Here is a 19,083-nt window from a genome sequence, read left to right on the forward strand (position 1 = left end):
GTTAAATGCAGTTTATCGCTGTTTTCTCTCCCTTCCCTATTCAGGCTCAGAGAAAAGGTAAGGCATGGCACAGGCGTCATGAAATAGCCTTTGCCAAAGCCTCGTCATCTAGAAGGCTGGGGAAAGAACTCAAAAAAAATCTTCCCAGCTGAGTGGCAGAGCGTGGGAGAGGTTTTCGGAGATGATCTCACTCTGCATCTCAGCTTGGACCTGCCACTCTCAGTCAGGGCTTGGCTGTCCCAGATATGCTGGGAAGGTCCTACCAAAGATGGGGCTCTCCCCCCAACTCCTGGATCCTGCTGTCACCAGCCTGGTCCCCAATGGCATCTTCCATCCATGTGGAAAACGTGCAGGGAGGCTGACCCTACTGCCAGCTCCCAGCACTGGGGAACCGGGGTGCTTCTGGTGTGTGCTGAGGACCCTCCACAATGCAGCATGCCCCTGCAGTGTGACCCTTTCTGCACCTCCTGGGAGGATGAGCTGCTTTCGGAAGGGGTTGCAGAGCGTGCCAGGATTAATTCATGCCTTGAATTAAGGGACCCCTTAATTTTTGTCCATTTCGGCTTTTGGAAGATGTGTGTATGTGTGATTTCCCATGGAAATGGCCATATGAGTGTAACCCTTCGTGTCAAGATGTCCTCGGCTGTTCCACCCCCCATCAACGTTATTCCAGTATCAGCAAGGAGAGGTTGCATTGGGGAGACCAGGGTTCTCCTCCTTCAGCTGCTGCTGGCCTTATGTCACCTTTCTTGTCCCTTAGCTGCTGGCCTGAAGGTGCCTGCAGGTTCTGGCACATGGGTGATGCCCATCTGCCTGCACACAAGCCCCCATCGCCCTTTACAGCCCCTTTCTGAGCTGCCCAACCCCAGATGTATATCGGGGTCTCACCTCCTGCAAGAGCCTCCCTGTGTGATGTAGAGGATGGAGGGGTGAAGGCTTAGGATGGAGATGGGGTGAGGATTCTGGGGTCTCCAGGCCTTGCCTTGCTGTCGTGCTGCTTTATCTCCCCTCTCTCTAGCAGGGAGGGATGGTGGGATGCTGGTGGGAATCGTGTCCCCACCCATGGGCACCCCACAGCGATGGGGCTGGGGCCGAGCTGCCCACCCCTGCTGGGGCCCCTGGAAAATAATGGGAAAAAAAAATCATTAAAATCGAATAAATAAAAGCAAAGTCAAACAAAGCGACTCCCTAGGGATGCCGGGGCGGGCTGGCCCTGCCCTGGGGCAGGCAGCGTGCAGGCAGGGACCTCTCGGTGCCCCTCCTGGAGGTCCCGGCCGTGGGCAGGCTGCCTGCACTCACCGCTCCCCCCCCGCCCCCCGATGCTTTAATCACATTTTCAATTCAAATCTGCTGCTATTTGATCCTCCGGGGGTGGTGGCGGGGAGGGGGGAATATTTTTAGCTGTGCTTAAAGCTGCCGGGGTGGCTAAGGGAGATCGTGCAGGTTGCCGTGGCCGGGCAGAGTTGGACGGGATCGCTCCCCTCCTTTTTTTTCTTCTTCCTCCTCCTCCTCTTTGCACATCGGAGGGCGGCAGCGTGTCTGGCTTCTCCCCTCCCGGAGGTCGCCTTTGTTTTCCCCGTGTCGCTCTCCCGAGCAGCCGGGGGGGCGGGAGGGGGCCGGGGCCGGGCTGGGCTGGGCTGGACCGGGCTGGGCTAGGCTGGACCGGCTGCCCCTTCTCCTCCTCGCCCCGCCGGACCCCGCGGAGTTGGTGCGGTTCCCCCGGGGGGCACTTCCCCTCCGCCCCGGGGCTGAGCAGCCGCCGCCCCCCCGGGACCCCCATGGCACCGCCGCGATGTTCATGTCCCGGGTCCTGGATTTCCAGAAGACGCGCTACGCCAGGTAAAGCCGTCGGCGCGGCGGTCCCCGACCCCCGGGTGCTTACGGATCCCCCCAGGACAGCCCCAACCCCAGCCCCTGCCCGGGCTCGGCTGCACCGGGGATAGAGCCCGAAGGGACCTTCAAAAGCTGCTTAGTGCCCCAAAGCCCAGGGCAGGTGCGGGTTGGTCTTTTGGGAGAAGGCTACCTGCTTTTCTGCATCCCCAAGGGATTCAGAGCATCCTTGGGAGCCCTGACTGCCTTTCGCTGGGTCTAACTTCCCCGTTGTTCTCTCGCTGATGGGGGAGAAGGAGCCCGGCTCCCCGCGGGGACAGACCCCACCACTGGCTGCCAACCCTCCGTGGAGGGACCAGTGTTGCCCAGGGTCCCGCTGTGCCCAGGTGACGTCCCCATGGGGTGACTCCCCCAGCCTGGACCTCGGGGTTTCACGGGGCTCCCATGGTCGGTCCCACGGTCCACCACCAGTGCATCCTTCTCCCCCTCCATGAAATACCCGGGGATGTTTTCCAGCAGGAGGAGGGACTTGTTTTAAAAGCTCAGTCGTGTTAGGAAACCTTCGTGGTGTTACCTGTGTAGGGGGAAACCTGAGGACCGCTGGGCACGGGTCAGAGGGCACTCGGCCACGCACGCTGCTGCGGGATCAGATGTGGCCTTTAGGAGGGAGCTGGTGGGTGACACGGGGACATTGGCCACCCGCAGCCCTCCAGCACGCTGGCTGGCCGAGGATGAGTCAGATCACACAGCACTGGGTGCTGCAGGGCCAGCTGGGGCTCAGGGGGGTGCTGGGGTTCTCAGTTGTGTTCCAAGGACAGGCTTTGTTCCCAGCTCCCTGTGACTGCGGGGGGGTATGTTTTCATGGCTGTGGGGGGTCCCACAGCCTGGCGCAGCTCCTGGGGGCACTCAGCTGTGCTGCTGCTACTGCCAGACTCCCAGTGGTCCTGTTAGAGGCAGATACCGGAGAAAAACTTGTCTGGAAAGAAGGGGTGATGGTGTTTCTTGCCTGTTCCAAGCAGGAGCACGCCCTGAGGGATGTTTGTCTGGGCTGGGTAAGGACGGGAGACCTCCCTCCCACCCCCCCAAGCCACCATCTCCTCTCCTTCCAAGTGTCCCACTGGGAAAATCCATGCTTGCCCCTCCAAAAGCTGCCCCAAACGTGGACACCTGCTCAAAGACCATTTTGATGCTGTAGCTGCCTCCAATAACCTTTGCCTGGAGGTATCCAGCAGGTCTGCACAACGCATCTGGTGCAAAACTCCTTGCGAAAACAGAGAAATCAGAACTTTTTTTCCCAGCTGACACGCACAGAACAGGGCCAAGGGGAGATGGAGCCAAGCAAAGTTCTATACCCCCAGAGCAGGAGGAAAACTGTACCTTTGCCTCACGGCAGTGGCACAGAGGCTCTTTGGGAGCCAGGCAGCAGAGTAGGGGCTGCCCCCCCACCTGAACCCATCTGCCAACTTGTTGCTTGATTTATCCAAAATCAATGTGCTCAAACCTTGGCGTGGTCCTTTCTGGAGACAACTTAAATGGGGATGAGGTGTTACAGAGAGCCTTGCAGGCATAGAGCTCACATGTGGGGCAGGGACTGCCGGGCACGGGAAGGGTCAGGTCCACAGGACATCCTCCACCTCTCTCTGGGTGCCAGGGCTCGATGGGGAGCAGGAGACGATGGGTGCTCCCTTGGCTTTCACCCCAAGACACACCAAGGCAGTCGCCAGCATGTGATGCTAACCCAGAGCTTCCTACATCGCCTCAGAGATCTTCTTAGCCTAGTGCTTAAAAATAACAGTTGGCTAATCCCCATCCCCCCTGCGCTCCACACACACCAGCTCTCCTCTCCGCAGAAATGCTCTGCTGTGGCATATCCCAAAAGAAACCCTAAAAGCTGCTCCTTCCTTTGTCCTGGGGATGATCTTTCAGCTTTCCTGGGCTGCAAGTAACAGGGACCAGGCTCTGCGATGGGGACTGGGGTGAGCAGGAGCCATGGGACTCACGGTGGCACGTGCCCTTCAAGGCATCATAAGCATCTTGCAACATCTTTTCAGAGGATAAGAAACTCTCACTTGTGGCCTTCCTTAAAAAAAAGAAAAAAAAGCAGAAAGTTTTCTTTGTGGTGGAAAAGCCTGGAACAGCTTCATTTTTAATGTTGTTTTATCTAATTTTGAGCGAGGACCAAGAAAGGAGGAACTTGGCCATCAATACACCTGCCAAAAGGAATAAATAAAATACAGCGTGGTGATGAAAGACCTGTTGTGTGAAAGCTGCAGCAAAGGCAGGGGGCTTTGAACAAAGAGATGAAAGGCAGCAATCAATGTGTGAGTGTTTTGTGAACTGCCAGGAGAAAACTCGGGGCTGGAGGGGCACTGGGGTGTCCCCGAATACCTCCTGGCTGAGCTTCAGACAGAACATCACGGCTGAGGCAGAGGCGAAGAAGGCAAAGGGAGGGGGCTGTCACCGTGGTGGGAATAGGGATGCATGGCAATGTTGTTTGAGCAGGTTGTGGTTATAAATGAGGCTCTCGGTGGTTTCTGCTCTGCTGCAGGGTCCAGGAGGCTCTTCCATCATCTGCCACTGTGGGAAAGGGAACTAAAAAGCATGGCTGCTGCAAGGCTTTCCCTGTGTCTCTCACAGCCTGCACATGGCGAGTGATATCCATCTCCTGCCTGACAGGCCAAATTCAGCCATGACACCAGCAGAAGCACGCAGTGACAGGATGCAAGCAGATGTGATTCCTCCTGCTTTGTCCAACCACCAGATAGCTATTCCCCCACTCTCCCTCCACCCTTTTCTCTCCTCCTCCCAGCTCACCAAAATGGTGCAGGTTTCCCTGCAGAGCAACAGATCGGTGCAAGTTGCACCTTCATCACTTAAACTCATTGGCCAGGTTACACCGAGCCGGTAACTGATCTCTCTCTCCACCTCACCACCAGCTTTGACCCTGCTTTGGCCTGCTTTTTGCTCGGATGTGGTCTAGTGCCTCCTGCCCATGTAGCTGCTGTGGAGTGTGGCTCAGCCCCAGTTTCCCTTCAGGGACACAAAACGCTTCCCAGACTTTGGCCATCCAGAGCCATAATTGAAAGGAAACATGATTAAACCGGGAGCTGCTATATCTGACCAGCTTCAGCAGCTCTGGAGCAGCTGGTGGAGAGGGGATTGCTGGGAGCTGCAGACTGGGCAGGGCACTGAATCATCCTAATAAACTGATAGCAGTTCACAATTTGATTTGTTCATGTAAAAGGCTCTAAATCTTATTGCATTTACTTGTCTTGCCCTGTGCAGAGTAACAGAGAGGAGCAGCCAGGAAAAACCATATTAATTTCTCAGACCAGAAGCAGGAGGTTAGGGAGAGCAGGGGTCCCGTAGGTGCATGGTCCAAGCTTGTCCTCACCTGCCCAGTGTCTGTAACAGGCACTGCCACCTCCTCACTGACACGAGGGGATGGAGATCTGAACTCTACACTTGCTCAAAAGCAAATCCACCAAGTTTGGGGAAAGGCAGCGGGGAAGACCTTCCTTGTTGCTCCCTGCACCTGTAATTACTGAGCAAGGAGACATTCACTGACTCTCCAGCATCTCTGGGCAAGAGAGGGAGAGGAGAATCAGCAGGAATAGAAGGGAGAGAAAACACTGGGGTGCTCAGACCCCAAACACGAGAAAAACAATGCCAGTCTGAGAGCCTGTGCAGAGCTACCGCATTGGGAAGATCTGGTCCCCATTTGCTTTGCAATGAAAGCGCGAGCAGCCCTTGCCTGCTCCCACACACACTGAGATGCTTTCCAAGAGCTCTGCTTCCCCCACAGCCCGCGTGGGATGAAGCAGTGAGAAGGGAAATGCTTTCAGTGTTGATATCGCAGCCGGTTGAGAGGCAGGGCCTCCTCACCGTGCAGGCACCAGCCCCATCCCACCACCTCCAGCAAGACCTGCCAAGCTGCCCCCAGCTGAGCAGATCCCCTTGCTGCAAAACACACTCCTCCAAGAGATGGGGAGGTTCCCAAAATACCTAGAGAAAACCAGGATCCCCCGATGTCACTGACCAGTTCCATACTGGTTGTTCTGTGGGGCCAGGTTGACTCAGATAGCACTGGTAGGATTCATCTCATGTAGGTTTAGATGTCCAGGGCTCAGTTTTCATTTGAGCCAGGTATTTGGAAGGTGACAAGTGCTTGGAGCATCATTTGTGATGGGGTATTCCCTCAAACTGCCCCATTCCCTCCTTTGGGAGTGCTGGGGGAGCCTGGCAGGATGGGCTGAAGTGGGGATCACCACACTGGAGATGTGTAGGAGTGGGCAAGCCAAGCCCCATCCTTGGGCTTTTGGGGGAAGGACAGTCTCTTGGCTGCCTGGGAAATGGATGCACAATGGTCTTTTCCCTCCTTCAGCTGGTGTTGGATATCAGCCTGATGTGATTCTTTGGCACAGCTCGCTGTGGCCAGCTTCACGAGGTAGCAGCCAACACGACGCATGGGAAATTCAAGCCACTGCCCAGCATGGCATGTCAGTGAATGAGAGAAACAGGGCTCTGCCAGGGCTGCTCCCAGGCTCGCCTTCCCCTCCTCCTCCCTTCCCACACCCCCAGCTCCACGGCAAGACAAAGCGATGCAAACCAACTACAACTCCTACAGAAAGGAAGGGAAAAGAGCACAACTGTTATTTCAGTTCATCGCTCTGGGGGTTGGTGGGGGGTGCTTGTCTGCAGCTGCAAAAGGAAATTGGTTGAATACCTAGAGAAATGTTGCAAGGAGATGGATGCTCAGAGCAGGGCTGAGCAAGGCAGAGAAGACAGGACCAAACACACAGAGCTCAGGTTTCCCTTTGAGGTTCTCCAGGTGTAATTGACCCTCAACATTTTCATGCAGCGAAAATCCAGAGTCCGACAGGCTCGATGTGATACACTGCAACTTCTCATGATAACACGATACCACAAGCATCATATTCCTGATGTTTGCTTCAGATGCCAATTAGATGAGCTGAGCAGTGCTGACCTTTAGGAGAATTTGGATCCAAGCCTGTGCTCCTGTTCGTGTTTATAGTCCAGGCTTGCTGCTGCTGAGGAAAGGATTCTATGCAGAGAGAGATCAGCAGGTCGGGGCAAGGAATTATCTCTGGTGGTGTGCTGAGCAGCGCTGGCTGGTAGCAGAGCATTAGACACAGCCCTGCTCTCCATTACAAATAATACTAATGGAAATCCTAGTATGTGCTTGCCTGGCTGGTGAAATGCATGATTCTCCTTCTGTGCCTTCATTGTCCAGAGGCATTTGCTGAATAATTTACAGATATCATTTGTACTTGAGTGGCATCCAGAAATCCCCAGTGAGAGCCAAGCTCTGTCTCTCGGGGGATGCTATGGGGAGACCTTATGGACCCAAGAAACCATGACCTGCCCATGTAATCCCACAGTCACAGTGGCAGCCAGAGTTAGAGGCTGGGAAGGCTCCAGCCCCCAAACTGTCCAAATCCTCTGCCAGCAAGCAGAGGGGCTGGTGGTTGCGCTTGCTCCTGCCCACCTTGGGATGTTGCAGAGTTTAAGCAGGCAGACCCAGCTCAGGATTTGTCCCACTAACTTCTGTGCTTAGGGCAATGCAGGCAAGGCAGCAAGGAACATGTACAATGACTTTCCAAACAAGCAAATGGTGAATAATAGAGAATTTTCGGTTCTGGAAACAGTCCCCCTAACATTCACAAAACACCTGGGACAGACATTTTGTGACTAATCAGCTGTTGTTGCAGGTCTCACGAGTACCAAACAAAACAAGAAGTCCTAGCTCAGAAAGTAATTTGGGAAACACTCACCAATCCCATCTGTTGTGAATAAATAAACAGCTCTGCTGTAGTTGCAGGGTCATGAATTGCCTTGGAAGAGATAGAGATACCATCTACATAAAGAGCAGAAAGCCTGCCAGAGAGAAAAATAAATATCCCTGCATAGAGGATGGGAATATGGACAGTTATGACCCTGCTGGGAATTACCTGATGGATTTCCACCCCCCAGCCAAGCCCTGCTAGATATATACAGTCTCTCATGGGTACAGGAATGGTCTGTGCCTACATCTAACCTGGGCTGGAGCCTCTTGTGCTTGTCTCTGCTAGAGTGAGGAGCAAGGAACAGGAATCAGGTATACCCTTGGTGTCATCAGGAAAATAGCAGCATATTCCCTCCTGCCAGCTTCGGCCTCTTGTGTTCCCACTGCTGTGGCAGCAGGAGGTGCTGGGGGGTGTCTTTCCTGTCCCTTCATGGGGGACATCTGTGCCTGCAGTTCAGAGCCAGGTACAGCATGGACATAGCTGAGCACATGGTCCCTGTGTGGGAGCATCTGTAAGTCAACAAGCAGACTTTTTCTGCATTTCTCATGGTATGCAAGCTATATAGTGCCAGGGGATGGTCTATAGCCAGCCCAGGATCTTAGCACATGTCAGAGTGCTGGGAACAAGCAAAACTGGGATGAGAGTAATTGGAGGTGATGAATGACGATCCAATCTGCAGCCCGTTTTGACTTGTTTTGTGGAAGCAAGGCTTGCACCAGGGGCAGCTGGGCAGGTTACACCAGAAATCTGGTTATCTGCTAATTTACCCATAAGAAAGGTTGAAAAATGCTGGTTTAGATGAAAAGCCTTTCATTTTCTGCTCCCTACCCAAGCTGCCAGCTCTTTGCGTGATGCCAGGAAGCAGTACAAAAGAAAATGCGACGCTGTCTTGCTCCGTCAGCCCTCCCGCTCCTTCTCACGTGGGATGGGCTGGAGTCAAAGCAGTGGCACACAGAGCAGGCTTGTCCCAGCTACCCCTTCTCCCCCGGCCCAGGGAGCTGACTCAAGCTTACGGCACACACAGCTCAGCTTTCCAAACCAGGAGTGCCATATGTTTGCGTAGGAGCATGCAAGCACTGAGGAGCAGGCATGGAAATAGAGGTTTCGGCTCTTAACAGGGTGCCATGCAGCCATGCGGGTGCCCACGTGGGTGGCTCTGCAGATGGCAATGCTGGGCAGCATCAGCCTGAGCCTTTGCATTTCTGCTTCCCAGTGGTAAACACTCCTGTGTCAATGGGTAAGAAGGAAAAGCAGGACTTCTTGAGTGCTCCTGGGCCGGATAAAGCTGTTTTGTGGTACCGCAGAATCTGAGGGCTCTGCACTGGGAGCTGCAGCCATGAGGGGAGAGGGAAGGGCTGCTGAGCCTTTTCCATGTTACCGAGTTGCGGAATTGATGGCCTGGACTCGAACGGAGTCCTAAGTATACCCCTGTGGTCCTACTCTGTCTCCTGCATCCTTTGATTGTGTCCCATACACAAGCAGCGGTCAGGGCCCTGCGCTGCACCATCACATGCAGCTCCCCAGGACTGAGCTAATTACAAACCACAGAGGAGCTCAAGGGGATGAAGCCTCTTACCAGGGACTGCAGCTTGAGCATTACCAGCTTACGGGTCAGAAGCAGAGCACACACCAAGCCTCAGCTTACAGGGATGCTGCTGCAGCAGCTCACATGTGAGCACAAGCCCGAGGACCAAGTCCCAGCATCTGCACTGGGTGTGCAACCTCTGGGCTCATGAGGACAAATCCAGACCGTGCACTGAAGAGGGGTCTGAGGCCAGTCTGTCCTACAGGGACACATCTGCTCCATCACTGTCACCCCAGGCATCACAACTCTTGCTCTACCAAGGGACAACCCAAAGGGCCCCAGCAGCACTTACCACCACTGTCAGTCAACACCCAGCAAATGCTTTCTCCATCCTTCCTCTCTGACAAGGTACCACCATCAGGACACAATTCTCCTCTGTTACTCTAAATGCAGTTGTGACACCCAGTCACAAGGAGATTGAGAAATCCCCAGGAGCTGCCCAGCAGGGAACACAGCCTGGAAATGTCTTAGGGCAGATACACAACAAACCAGCACAGCTCCTTCAAAAACATTAGGCCAGATCTTGGGCAAGCCCAGCTCTTTTGTAAGCCATTTGCAGGTGAAACCTGTAGACATTAGCTGGTCTGGGGAGATTCACATCACCTGGGAGCAACCTTGGACATTGCTCCTTTGTCCTCATGGCACCCAGCCCATGGTGTAACACACAGCTCTGGCATTTAGTGCTTCGGGGGCTGTGAAGGGGATGTGTTGGCTCTTCAAGTGTTACAGCCATGGCCACAGTCTCAGCAATGTGCAGAGGAAGCCTGGATCCTCAATGCATAGATACACAGCCACGTGTCATGTATATAGCCTGATTTATAGCAGGGTTGGGGCTGTCAGGTGTTGGACTGGCTCTTTCCAAGGGCAAGGATGAACTGCTCAATGGGACCCCAGCTCACACCTCCCCATTTGTATCTTAATGGTGATTTTACATCCTCTTCACATTATCCTTCTACCAGCTGACCTAAAGGATGTCCAAATTATTATCCTCAGCTGGAGAAGGGGAAGGGGCGTTGAGAGGGAACTGAAGTGACATGGCAGAGGCCAGCCAGAGGGAGTCAGTGTCGAAGGAAGGACTAAACCCCATCTCTCTCAAATTGCAGCCCAGCCTGGGTCTTTGTCAGGGCCACTATGTGCGTAGGGGACAGTTTTCCTGCAAAGTGTCCCATGGCTCTGACCATGTGAGTGCATGGTGCCCATGGAGTGGCTGATGCTTGTTGTCTTGGTTCCCCCAGGAGAGGTCAGATGTGCAAATATTTGCACATGAGCCATCCCGAGGCATAATATAATTTAATCCCCTTTTTTACCTTCTCCCTCACCCTGGCAAAGCAAGAGCCAGGCAGATCTGCATGATTTTTGAGGTCACAACTTTGTTCTTGGATAAAAGTCTTTAAAAAACTCAAAAAAACACCTCCTAAAGCCACAAAAAAAAAAAAAAAATTAGTGTGGAAGAAAGAGAAGGAGAAAGGAACAAGCCTGGGAAGCCGGCTCTGCACTTCACCCCGGCTGCCTGGGACAAGGGACTCTTTGTTTTCCTGGCCGGAGCCTGATGCACTGGCCCTTTTCAGTCTCACTCCCTGGGAAAGGGGCCAGGGGGAAGCAGGCACAAGCAGGGCAGGCAAAAACCCTGGGGCTGCAGTGAATAACCCCTGCTTGGACCCCCACCAGGCCCCTCATCTTCGTATAGCCAGTCCGTATAGCATCTGCCAGAAACAGCACTGGGAGAAAAGGGTGCCCGGGAACCCCTCGGGTCTCTGCTTCCCATGCACCATCCCTGAACATGAACATGCTCGTGTTCCTGCCGTGCAGGAGGTTTTAAACTTCTCTGTGTCTTTTGGACTTTGCAATCCTAAAGCACCTGCTAAAACACATTGAAGCATCCAGCTGGTGTGTAATCACCTGCCTGCAGCTTTGCCGGGTCCTCAGGCGTGTGGCAGCATAGGCTTGTTGGGGACAAGTCACCCTCATCTGCTCCCACCCCAGAGACACTGCCAGGGCGTCCCCAAGCCTAAGGGCACAATGACAAGGCGCTGATGCTTGTGGATTCAGCCAGCCAGGCAGGAGACTTGTTGCAGGGATCAGATCTAAGTTTGGAGAGGTGTTTCTCTTCTTCTCCTTATTTTCTTGCATTGAAATACCCCAGAGCTCTGCTTCGCTGCCAGCAATTGCCTTCTCCTGATCCCAGCCACATGGAGCCGGGGCTGGGAAACACACAGCAGCCTCCCCCGGGGCTCTTGGCTGCTCTGGGCTTTCATCAGCTCTAATGAGAGTCACAGGTGCTCTTTCCAAGCGTGTCCATCCGTCTGTCTGGGCTGGAGGTCAGGTTTGAGGCTGGTTTTGCACACCAGTACAGCAACTTTCTGCAGGCTGGGATCATGGCATCCTACAGGGTTCCCCGTGCCCTGCCCTGCACCCACGCCAGCGTGCACAGGGTTGACATGAGCTGGATGGATGCTTGGCATCCTGGGATGGTCTGGGAGATAAAGTCCCAGGAGAGAAGAGGAGATGAGGAAATAGTTTCCACACTCCTGGGGAGCAAAGTGCTGCAGGGCAGCCAGGGACTCATCCTGCCCTGCCAGGAGATGTGTAAACACCCTCTGCTCCTGTGCTTATTTGCACAGTTCTGCTCCTGAGTGCAGAGGACCATGAAAATATGCCCAGATAGCCCCGAAATGCAATGCTGGCTGCTCTGGGAGGGCTCTGCTGTACCCAGGCTGGCCTAGCACTCTGCAGCCAGGTCCCACATCGGTGATGTTCTGTTTCCCATCCTTCACAGAATGGTGCTTTTTAGAAAGCAGGGTGGGAAAACAAGAGCAATCTCTCCCCAGGTCAAAAAAAAGTTCTCCTCAGGCTTTCGTCCTCTGGGAAAAGCAGGTATTTGCAGTGTGCCGCACCAGCACGGCTTTGGGCTTCAGGGACACACATGCTGTTCAACCTTATCCCATGGGGATGGGCAGGGTGGCCCCTGCCAGCCTCTCCATCCCTGTACCAGAGCTAGGGAGGATATTTGCATCCGAGAGATCCCTTCCCAAAGGGTCCAGGTGCCCCTTGGTCTTGGGGGAGGGGGCTGTGGGAACCAGCCCCGCCGCTGCTCCCTGTTATTGGTCTGACCACCAACCGCCAGGACGGAGGGGAGATGGTGTGAGGCTTTGTTAAAATAAATAAAGTCAAGGAAAAGGCTTCCAACATGTTTCCTCAGCAACCACGATGTCACGCGGGATGTCTGGCCTCCCCCCGCCCCGCCCTTCTTATTATTAAAAGGGAAAAGAAAGGGAAGCAGAAAGCAAAGGGGAGCTGGGGACAGTCTCCTGGCAACGCTGGGGACAGTAATGTCCTCCTGCCAGGGGGACATGGCTCTGGCGCGGGGAGCCTGGCCAGCCCTCGTGGCCGGAGTGGCGGGATGGGGAGGGCATCCCTGGTGTCCCCTGGGATGGAGGCGACAGCATGCTGGGCACAACCATGTCCCCAGGGATGCCTGCCTGCTTCCTGGCCATGGCAGCCTTGCTAAGCCCTGATTTACACAACATGGGTTCTCGATTTGTAGCGCAGTGGGAGCTTAGCCCCTTCATATCCCCCTCTTAATTCAAGATGTTTTCTGGTGACGATGACCACGCATCTTCCCGCAGTGCTGGGCCCTGACAGCAGGCAGGGCAGGGGCTGGGGACAGGGTCCCTGCGTGGGCTGTCACTGCTGCCTGCCAGGGAGCACCTCACGTGCCCGGGCCTGCTGTGGCCACGCTCCCCCCACTCTCAGACCCTTGTCATCGGAGCTATTTATCCCATCCTGGCTCACTTTTAACAGACAGCAGTGAGCAGTTCAGGCAGCGGGGATGAGCTGGCAGGAGGTATCAGAGGAGTCTGCATGGGTGTGGATGACTTGAGGACGGGGAGAGGGGACTTTTACTGCCTTTTGCAGTGCTCCAGACCGAGGGGTCACCCTGCACCCAGCAGCAAGGTCCTGCCAGCCCCCAAGCCCCCTCGACGGGCGCAGCTCAGCTGTGAAACACGTCGCAGATGGTGCTGGAGCCGGGAGCAAACGGGGTCAGAAAGCAATTAGCCCAGGTCCTGCAGGGCAGCCCCGCTGGCGCCCACTCAGCTCCGCCGTCCTGACCTAAGCGGCAGCAGAAAAAGTCTTTAAACCCCTCATTACCAGGACCAGCCAGGGAAGGATCACTCTCTATTTGCCCTTTTCTTATTCCCTTTTGCTAAGCCTCCACTGCTGGCCCCTGCCAGAAGAGGACACTGAGCAAGGCAGCACTTTGCTCAGACCTGTTATCACAGATGCACATTTAATTTGCCTCTTAATACAGCGTTATGTACCTAGCAATGGACTAGCCAAGCCCAACACTATTTTTTATTGCTGTGTGTTGATCCGACAGGGGAAATCGATATGTTCCTCTGAACACCAAGAGCAACCTGATACCTCAGACTAAGAGACACAGAAATAAAGATACAGGTTTCCAAGGGAGCATGGAGGGGGTCCCCCCCCTGCAGCAATCTGTGCTGGGACGTGTGGCCCCTGTGGATAGTAGGTAGATGCAGGTGGTACCCAGAAACCAAAGGCATTGTGGGGATACCCTCGTCAGAGCTGGGCACGCTGCTGTGACGTGAGGGTGTCACTGCTGGAAGGGCTGGGGACCTGCAGCAGGTCCCCTCAATACCCCGTGTGTCCTCTTCATTTGCGGGGGCTCTTCCCACCACTGCCGTTGTCTGCCCTCTCCTGCCCGCAGCAGCAGGCAGAGCTGGCTCCTGCCTTCTGCTCTGCAAGCAATGACAGCTACTGGGAAATTCTTCAGCCTGAGCTTTAGCTGCGCAAGACCTGGGGTCCTGGCATTTGGGGCCAGCCAGATGGGCAAGCTGTGCCCAGTGTCGGGGTCACTTCTGCAGAGCAGCTGGAGCAAAACTGAGCCAAGATGGGGCTCTAGGCTGGGGGGCTGGTGGGTGTCCCTGTGCGGACCCCTCCAAAAGGGCTTTCCCCCAGACCCTGTCCCCTGAGCGTGTTTCTCTTTCTGCTTCTTGCCGCAGGTTCATGAATCACCGTGTCCCATCCAACCGCAGGTACCAGCCGACGGAGTACGAGCACGCGGCGAACTGTGCCACCCATGCAGTGAGTCCCTGTCCCCATCCTAGGGTGAGGGAAGATGGTGCTCAGCTCTCCAGGGATCCCTTGGGGAACCTCAAGGAACACCTAAACATGTCTGTGTTCAGCCCTGGAGCAGCTGCTGAGGGTCTCCGGGCTGCGATGAGGCTGATGTGCCCCAGGTGCTCCCAGGGAGTGGAGACACTCTCCCTCCTTCAGCCCTGGGAAGCTGGTGTGCATCTCCCTTGCTCTTATCCACCATGGCCCCATGGCCCCAGGGAAGCTGGTGGGGGGCTGAGTGGAGCAGGAGTATTTTGCAAAGATCCCTGAAAATGCAGTGTTCTTCACAGCAGGAACGGTGACAGGCACCCCATGGGGCTGCCTACGTGGCAGTGGGAGCAAGCGCTCCCCGCATCAGGGTTTTCCTTGGAGCTGGCAACTCCCACTCTGAGCCCTGGGAGATGACTCAGAGGCAGATATCCTCCCTCCTTGTGCCTTCCTCCTCCTGCCTACCTCCACCTGGGGAAGCTATTTTGGAACTCCACTAGGCAGGGAGAGACCCTGCCTGGCCAGTGCAGGTGGCCAGCCTGCACCTTATGGGTGGTAGCTTTGCCCAGAAGCAAAAGAAACATCTAAAAGGAAAAGCAGAGACTGTATTGTAGTTGCTCAATGGAAACACAGAGAGTCAACAAGTTTTCTTCTCCCTTCCAGTTCTGGATCCTGCCCAGCATTCTTGGCAGCTCCATCCTCTACATCCTCTCCGATGACCAGTGGGAAACCATCTCAGCCTGGATCTATGGCTTTGGCTTGTCCAGCCTCTTCATTGTCTCCACCATCTTCCACACCATCTCCTGGAAGAAGAGGCATCTCAGGTACCAGCCCTGATCGCTTGAGGCTCGGGAAGGGGGAGAGGGTCCAGAGGCCTCTGGTGCCACAGGCTGTGACCCATCTGTCTGTCTGTCCTGCAGGACTGTGGAGCACTGCTTGCACATGTTCGACAGGATGGTGATCTACTTCTTCATCGCAGCATCGTACGCTCCCTGGTGAGCTGCTGGTGGGGTGGGGGCCATTGCTTGGCCCCACTGGAGGGGAGAAAATCAGCCCAGCTCCAATAATAGGGTTTCACTCTCTGACTTTGGCTCTGCTCAAGGCTGTACCCTGCCCCTTTTCACAAAACCTTCCTATACTCTAGATTTTAGCCACTTTAAGTTGAAGTTACAAGTTGGGAAGACCCTTTGGTGGAACATCCATGGGGGTGAGGGCAGCATTTCCCTGGCACCTCGCTGCCCACAGCCTGGACTGGGGTGTTGCCCTGACTGGGGTGTTGCCCTCACCACAGACCTGGCTCTTGCAGGTTGAACCTGAGGGAGTTGGGTCCATGGGCGTCTCACATGCGCTGGATCATCTGGATCATGGCATCTATCGGGACTGTCTACGTTTTCTTCTTCCATGAGCGGTGAGTGCCTTTACCTGGCTGCATGCTGGTGGGTATCACAGAGCCCAGCTCAGCTCTGCCAGCCCCTCTTAATGCCCTGACGGTAGTCAAGTTGCAGGGGAGAGCAAGAAGAATGGAGATGGACAGACAAACAGACAGCTGAATAGCTAAGTACAGGGTCCCTGGGCATCCTCCTGGTCAATTCACAGTGGAGAGCTTCCTTGGACCTCGTCCTTCCCCATCCACACCCTGGTTTTAGGACCTTTGGTGGCAGGGATGTGGGAACAGGGACGTGGGAGCAGGGACGTGCTGCCATGAATTGCTTCTTCCACACGGTGGCACCAAATAGAAAGCAAAAGGCCCCCGATGTCTCCCCGAAGCCCGAAGAAGAGCCTGGCCCTGAGCTGGCAGCTCCCAAGCCAGGGTGGGGGTCCATCACCCCCAGAGCAGGGTGCTAGCCCCGCCGCGGTGGTGGGGCTGACACACGAGGACATGGGACCTGCCGTGATGGCACCTCCACCCCTTTTTCTATAGTGCGGCAGTGGGTATTACAAGTGTAAAACTCAACGCTCCCTCTGCACCTGCCTCCAAGCGGCTTCTCTGTTGGTCGCAGGTACAAGCTGGTGGAGCTGGTGTGCTACGTTGTCATGGGCTTCTTCCCTGCCTTGGTCATTCTCTCCATGGTAAGCCACTGCTGGGAATCACGCGGGCTCAGCATGAGGGACAAATCCCAGCAGGGCCAGTTTGTTTCTGGTGCGTTGGTGTGGGCCAAGGCTGTGTGGTGGATAAAGCTGTCCCCAAATAAGATGTAGCCCAGCTTGGTTTTGCAAATGCTTTGGGTGCCCAGCAGAGACCATGTGTATCTCCAGTGGACCCCCTGCCCAGGCTCCATTGAGTTGTAATCCTCCCAGCAAAGCCAGGCTGCTGCGTCCCCACTGCCTCGCTGGAGGGGAGGGGGTAGCCGAAGGCAGAGTGAGGGTCCTGCCTTCACCCTGCAGCTGGGGCCACTCTTCTGGTCTCGAAGGAGTGGTGGGGAAAGGGCAGGCACGCCATGGCCATCACTGAGCCCTGCCTCCCCGCTTGCTCCCAGCCCAACAGGGATGGCCTCCCGGAGCTGGTGGCCGGCGGACTCTCCTACTGCCTGGGCATGGTCTTCTTCAAAAGCGACGGCCGCATCCCCTTTGCCCATGCCATCTGGCACCTCTTCGTGGCCATCGGAGCTGGCATCCACTACTACGCCATTTGGAGGTACCTCTACCGGCCCGGTGCGCTGGAGGCTAAAACATCCCGGTAGATGCCTTAAAGACATCGTTTGTGCCAACCAGCACACGGGCATGGAGGGGAGCGGGGAGGCAGCCTGTGCCGTGGGCTCGCTCCAAACCACCCGGTCGCCCCACGGCAGCAGCCACTGGTGCCCTTCCCACACAGACAGGAGAGCCTGGAGGTTGATTTTAAACAGATTTTTCTTTTTTAACCTCGGGAACTGTTTATATTTTAGGCAAAGATTTCATAACACAGTGGCTGACTGACGGGTTGCGGGCAACAGGGGAGTGACCCCTTGCCAGGGGCTCGGGGAGGCCTCGCTCACCTGCCTGACCCTCAGCATTCCATGGGACCAGGGGCCCTGCATGCCCCTGGCTAGCGACACCCTGGGTTTGGCTACCAGAGCCCTTAGGCCACCCAGGGGAATGGAGGTGCCCTGGGATGCCTGGGTGTGCGGCTGCCCCACCCAGGGAGGGGGGCACGTCGGCACCCCTGCACCACCCAGGCTGGGCTCCTAAATGATACTAAGTCGTGTCAGCATTAACTGCCCCCTCCCAAGGTCTTGGCAGGAAGGTCCAGAGTCAACAAAGCCTTACATGAGATTGAAACTTGAATCTCTTCCAGGGTGCCCCAGAGTCCCCAAACACTGGAAAACCCTTTCTCTAAGCCAGTATTAAGTGCACAACTCAGTACATCCCCCCTAATGGGCCCTGAGAGTCCCCACGGATTTTTTCTCCCTGGGGTGCTTTGTTTTCCTCTCCGGTCTTGGTGCTGGGAAGCACAGCCCCGCTCCCAGGCTCTGCCGTGTGTGCCTTGGGCAAGGAGCAGAGCGGGGATCTGGCTCCCGGCATCTACCTGGCTGGGGTCAGCCCATCCGCATCACGGGATTTTCTTTCTCCTCGAGGGAGGGAAGCAAACCTCCTTGGGTTGGGATCACAGGGCTGCCTGCCTCTCTGCTCCCATTTTGATGACGAACCTCTTGCTCAGTATCAGATTTAAATCCACTTTCGGGAGGAATTCTGACATTCCTGGGAATGCCACAGGGAAGAGACGCATCCATGTGATGCTTAGAGGTGAGCTGTGATGGGGGGCTCCTAGTGATGCTTGGTTTTTAAATTCCTAACCATGACTGCATAGTGCTCGCCAAGGCAGGATAACAGGACTGCCCAGCTATCAGGAGCAGCCCCAGTGCTGCTGGAATGGAAAAAACACACCCGGTCCCACTCCCAAACACGCCAGCATTGCTGCTGGAGCCGGGAAGGTCTGGTGCGTGCTGGGCTCTGTGCCGGGACCGGCCGGCAGAGCAGCGCTGCTCTCAGCCCTGCCTGCACTTTCCCTGGGAGCCCCCAAAGGCATCGATTTCCCATCCTCTCTTTTTGGCCTCTTGATTAATCGCAACTGCAGTAGTCTCAGCATGACGTGGCAAGTGAAGGAGATTTATGGCCACCGTCCCGCATCTCCTGTTTCTCTGGCAGTGTGCCGAGGAGCCAAGCTCCTGGCTCTGTCCCACCTCTCACAGAGCTTAGGGTCCCTCCAGCCTGCGGCGCCCTGGGACCGGCTCTCCAGGGCCATGCCATTTTGCAGCAAATTACCAAAGAGAAAGCGTCCAGATACTCTTCCCCTCCTGATATGGTGGCTGTGGTCACCAGGATGGCAAAATATCCGGTGGGTTTTCACTTCCATAGGCAGAAGGTTCCTGTAAGGGTTTCTGGGTGCTGTGCCCGGCACCCCAGCCCAGCACGAGGCTGTTGGGGGGGTCTCTGCCCAGGGCATCCCAAAGCAGCCTTTGGGCTGGGACACCTCTCAGGATGATGGGTGGTCTTAGGGACAGGGGGTGAATGACCCAGCATGAGCCCAGTCTCTGCTGCTGCCTCTCCCAGGCCCGCAGGTCCCAGCCCTTGCTCTGTCACCTACTGCAGATGGAGGGGTGGAGGAGGACGAGATGTGAGTAACCAGCAGTTGGTGGGGCATGTCTGGGGTTGGAATAGTGGGAAATGGGGTCCCAGAGCAGGAGAAGCCATCTTTTCTGTCCAGAAAGTCATTACCCTTCTCCGTGCCTCAGTTTCCCCATCTGTAAAATGGGG

General features: G+C 55.6%; 1 protein-coding gene across 1 annotated transcript; it reads left to right on the forward strand.

Annotated features, from left to right (window-relative positions):
* Nucleotides 1-1,636: 1,636 nt before the first annotated feature.
* Nucleotides 1,637-17,783, forward strand: MMD2 (monocyte to macrophage differentiation associated 2). The gene is made up of 7 exons (XM_074885854.1): nt 1,637-1,839; nt 14,247-14,328; nt 15,013-15,173; nt 15,270-15,344; nt 15,656-15,757; nt 16,350-16,419; nt 16,827-17,783. The coding sequence occupies exons 1-7, from the start codon at nt 1,793-1,795 to the stop codon at nt 17,028-17,030; spliced, it is 741 nt and encodes a 246-aa protein (XP_074741955.1). The 5' UTR covers nt 1,637-1,792; the 3' UTR covers nt 17,031-17,783.
* The last annotated feature ends 1,300 nt before the right edge of the window (nt 17,784-19,083 follow it).

The sequence above is a fragment of the Strix uralensis genome, chromosome 16 (genome assembly GCF_047716275.1).
Source record: "Strix uralensis isolate ZFMK-TIS-50842 chromosome 16, bStrUra1, whole genome shotgun sequence".
Lineage (NCBI taxonomy): Eukaryota > Metazoa > Chordata > Aves > Strigiformes > Strigidae > Strix > Strix uralensis.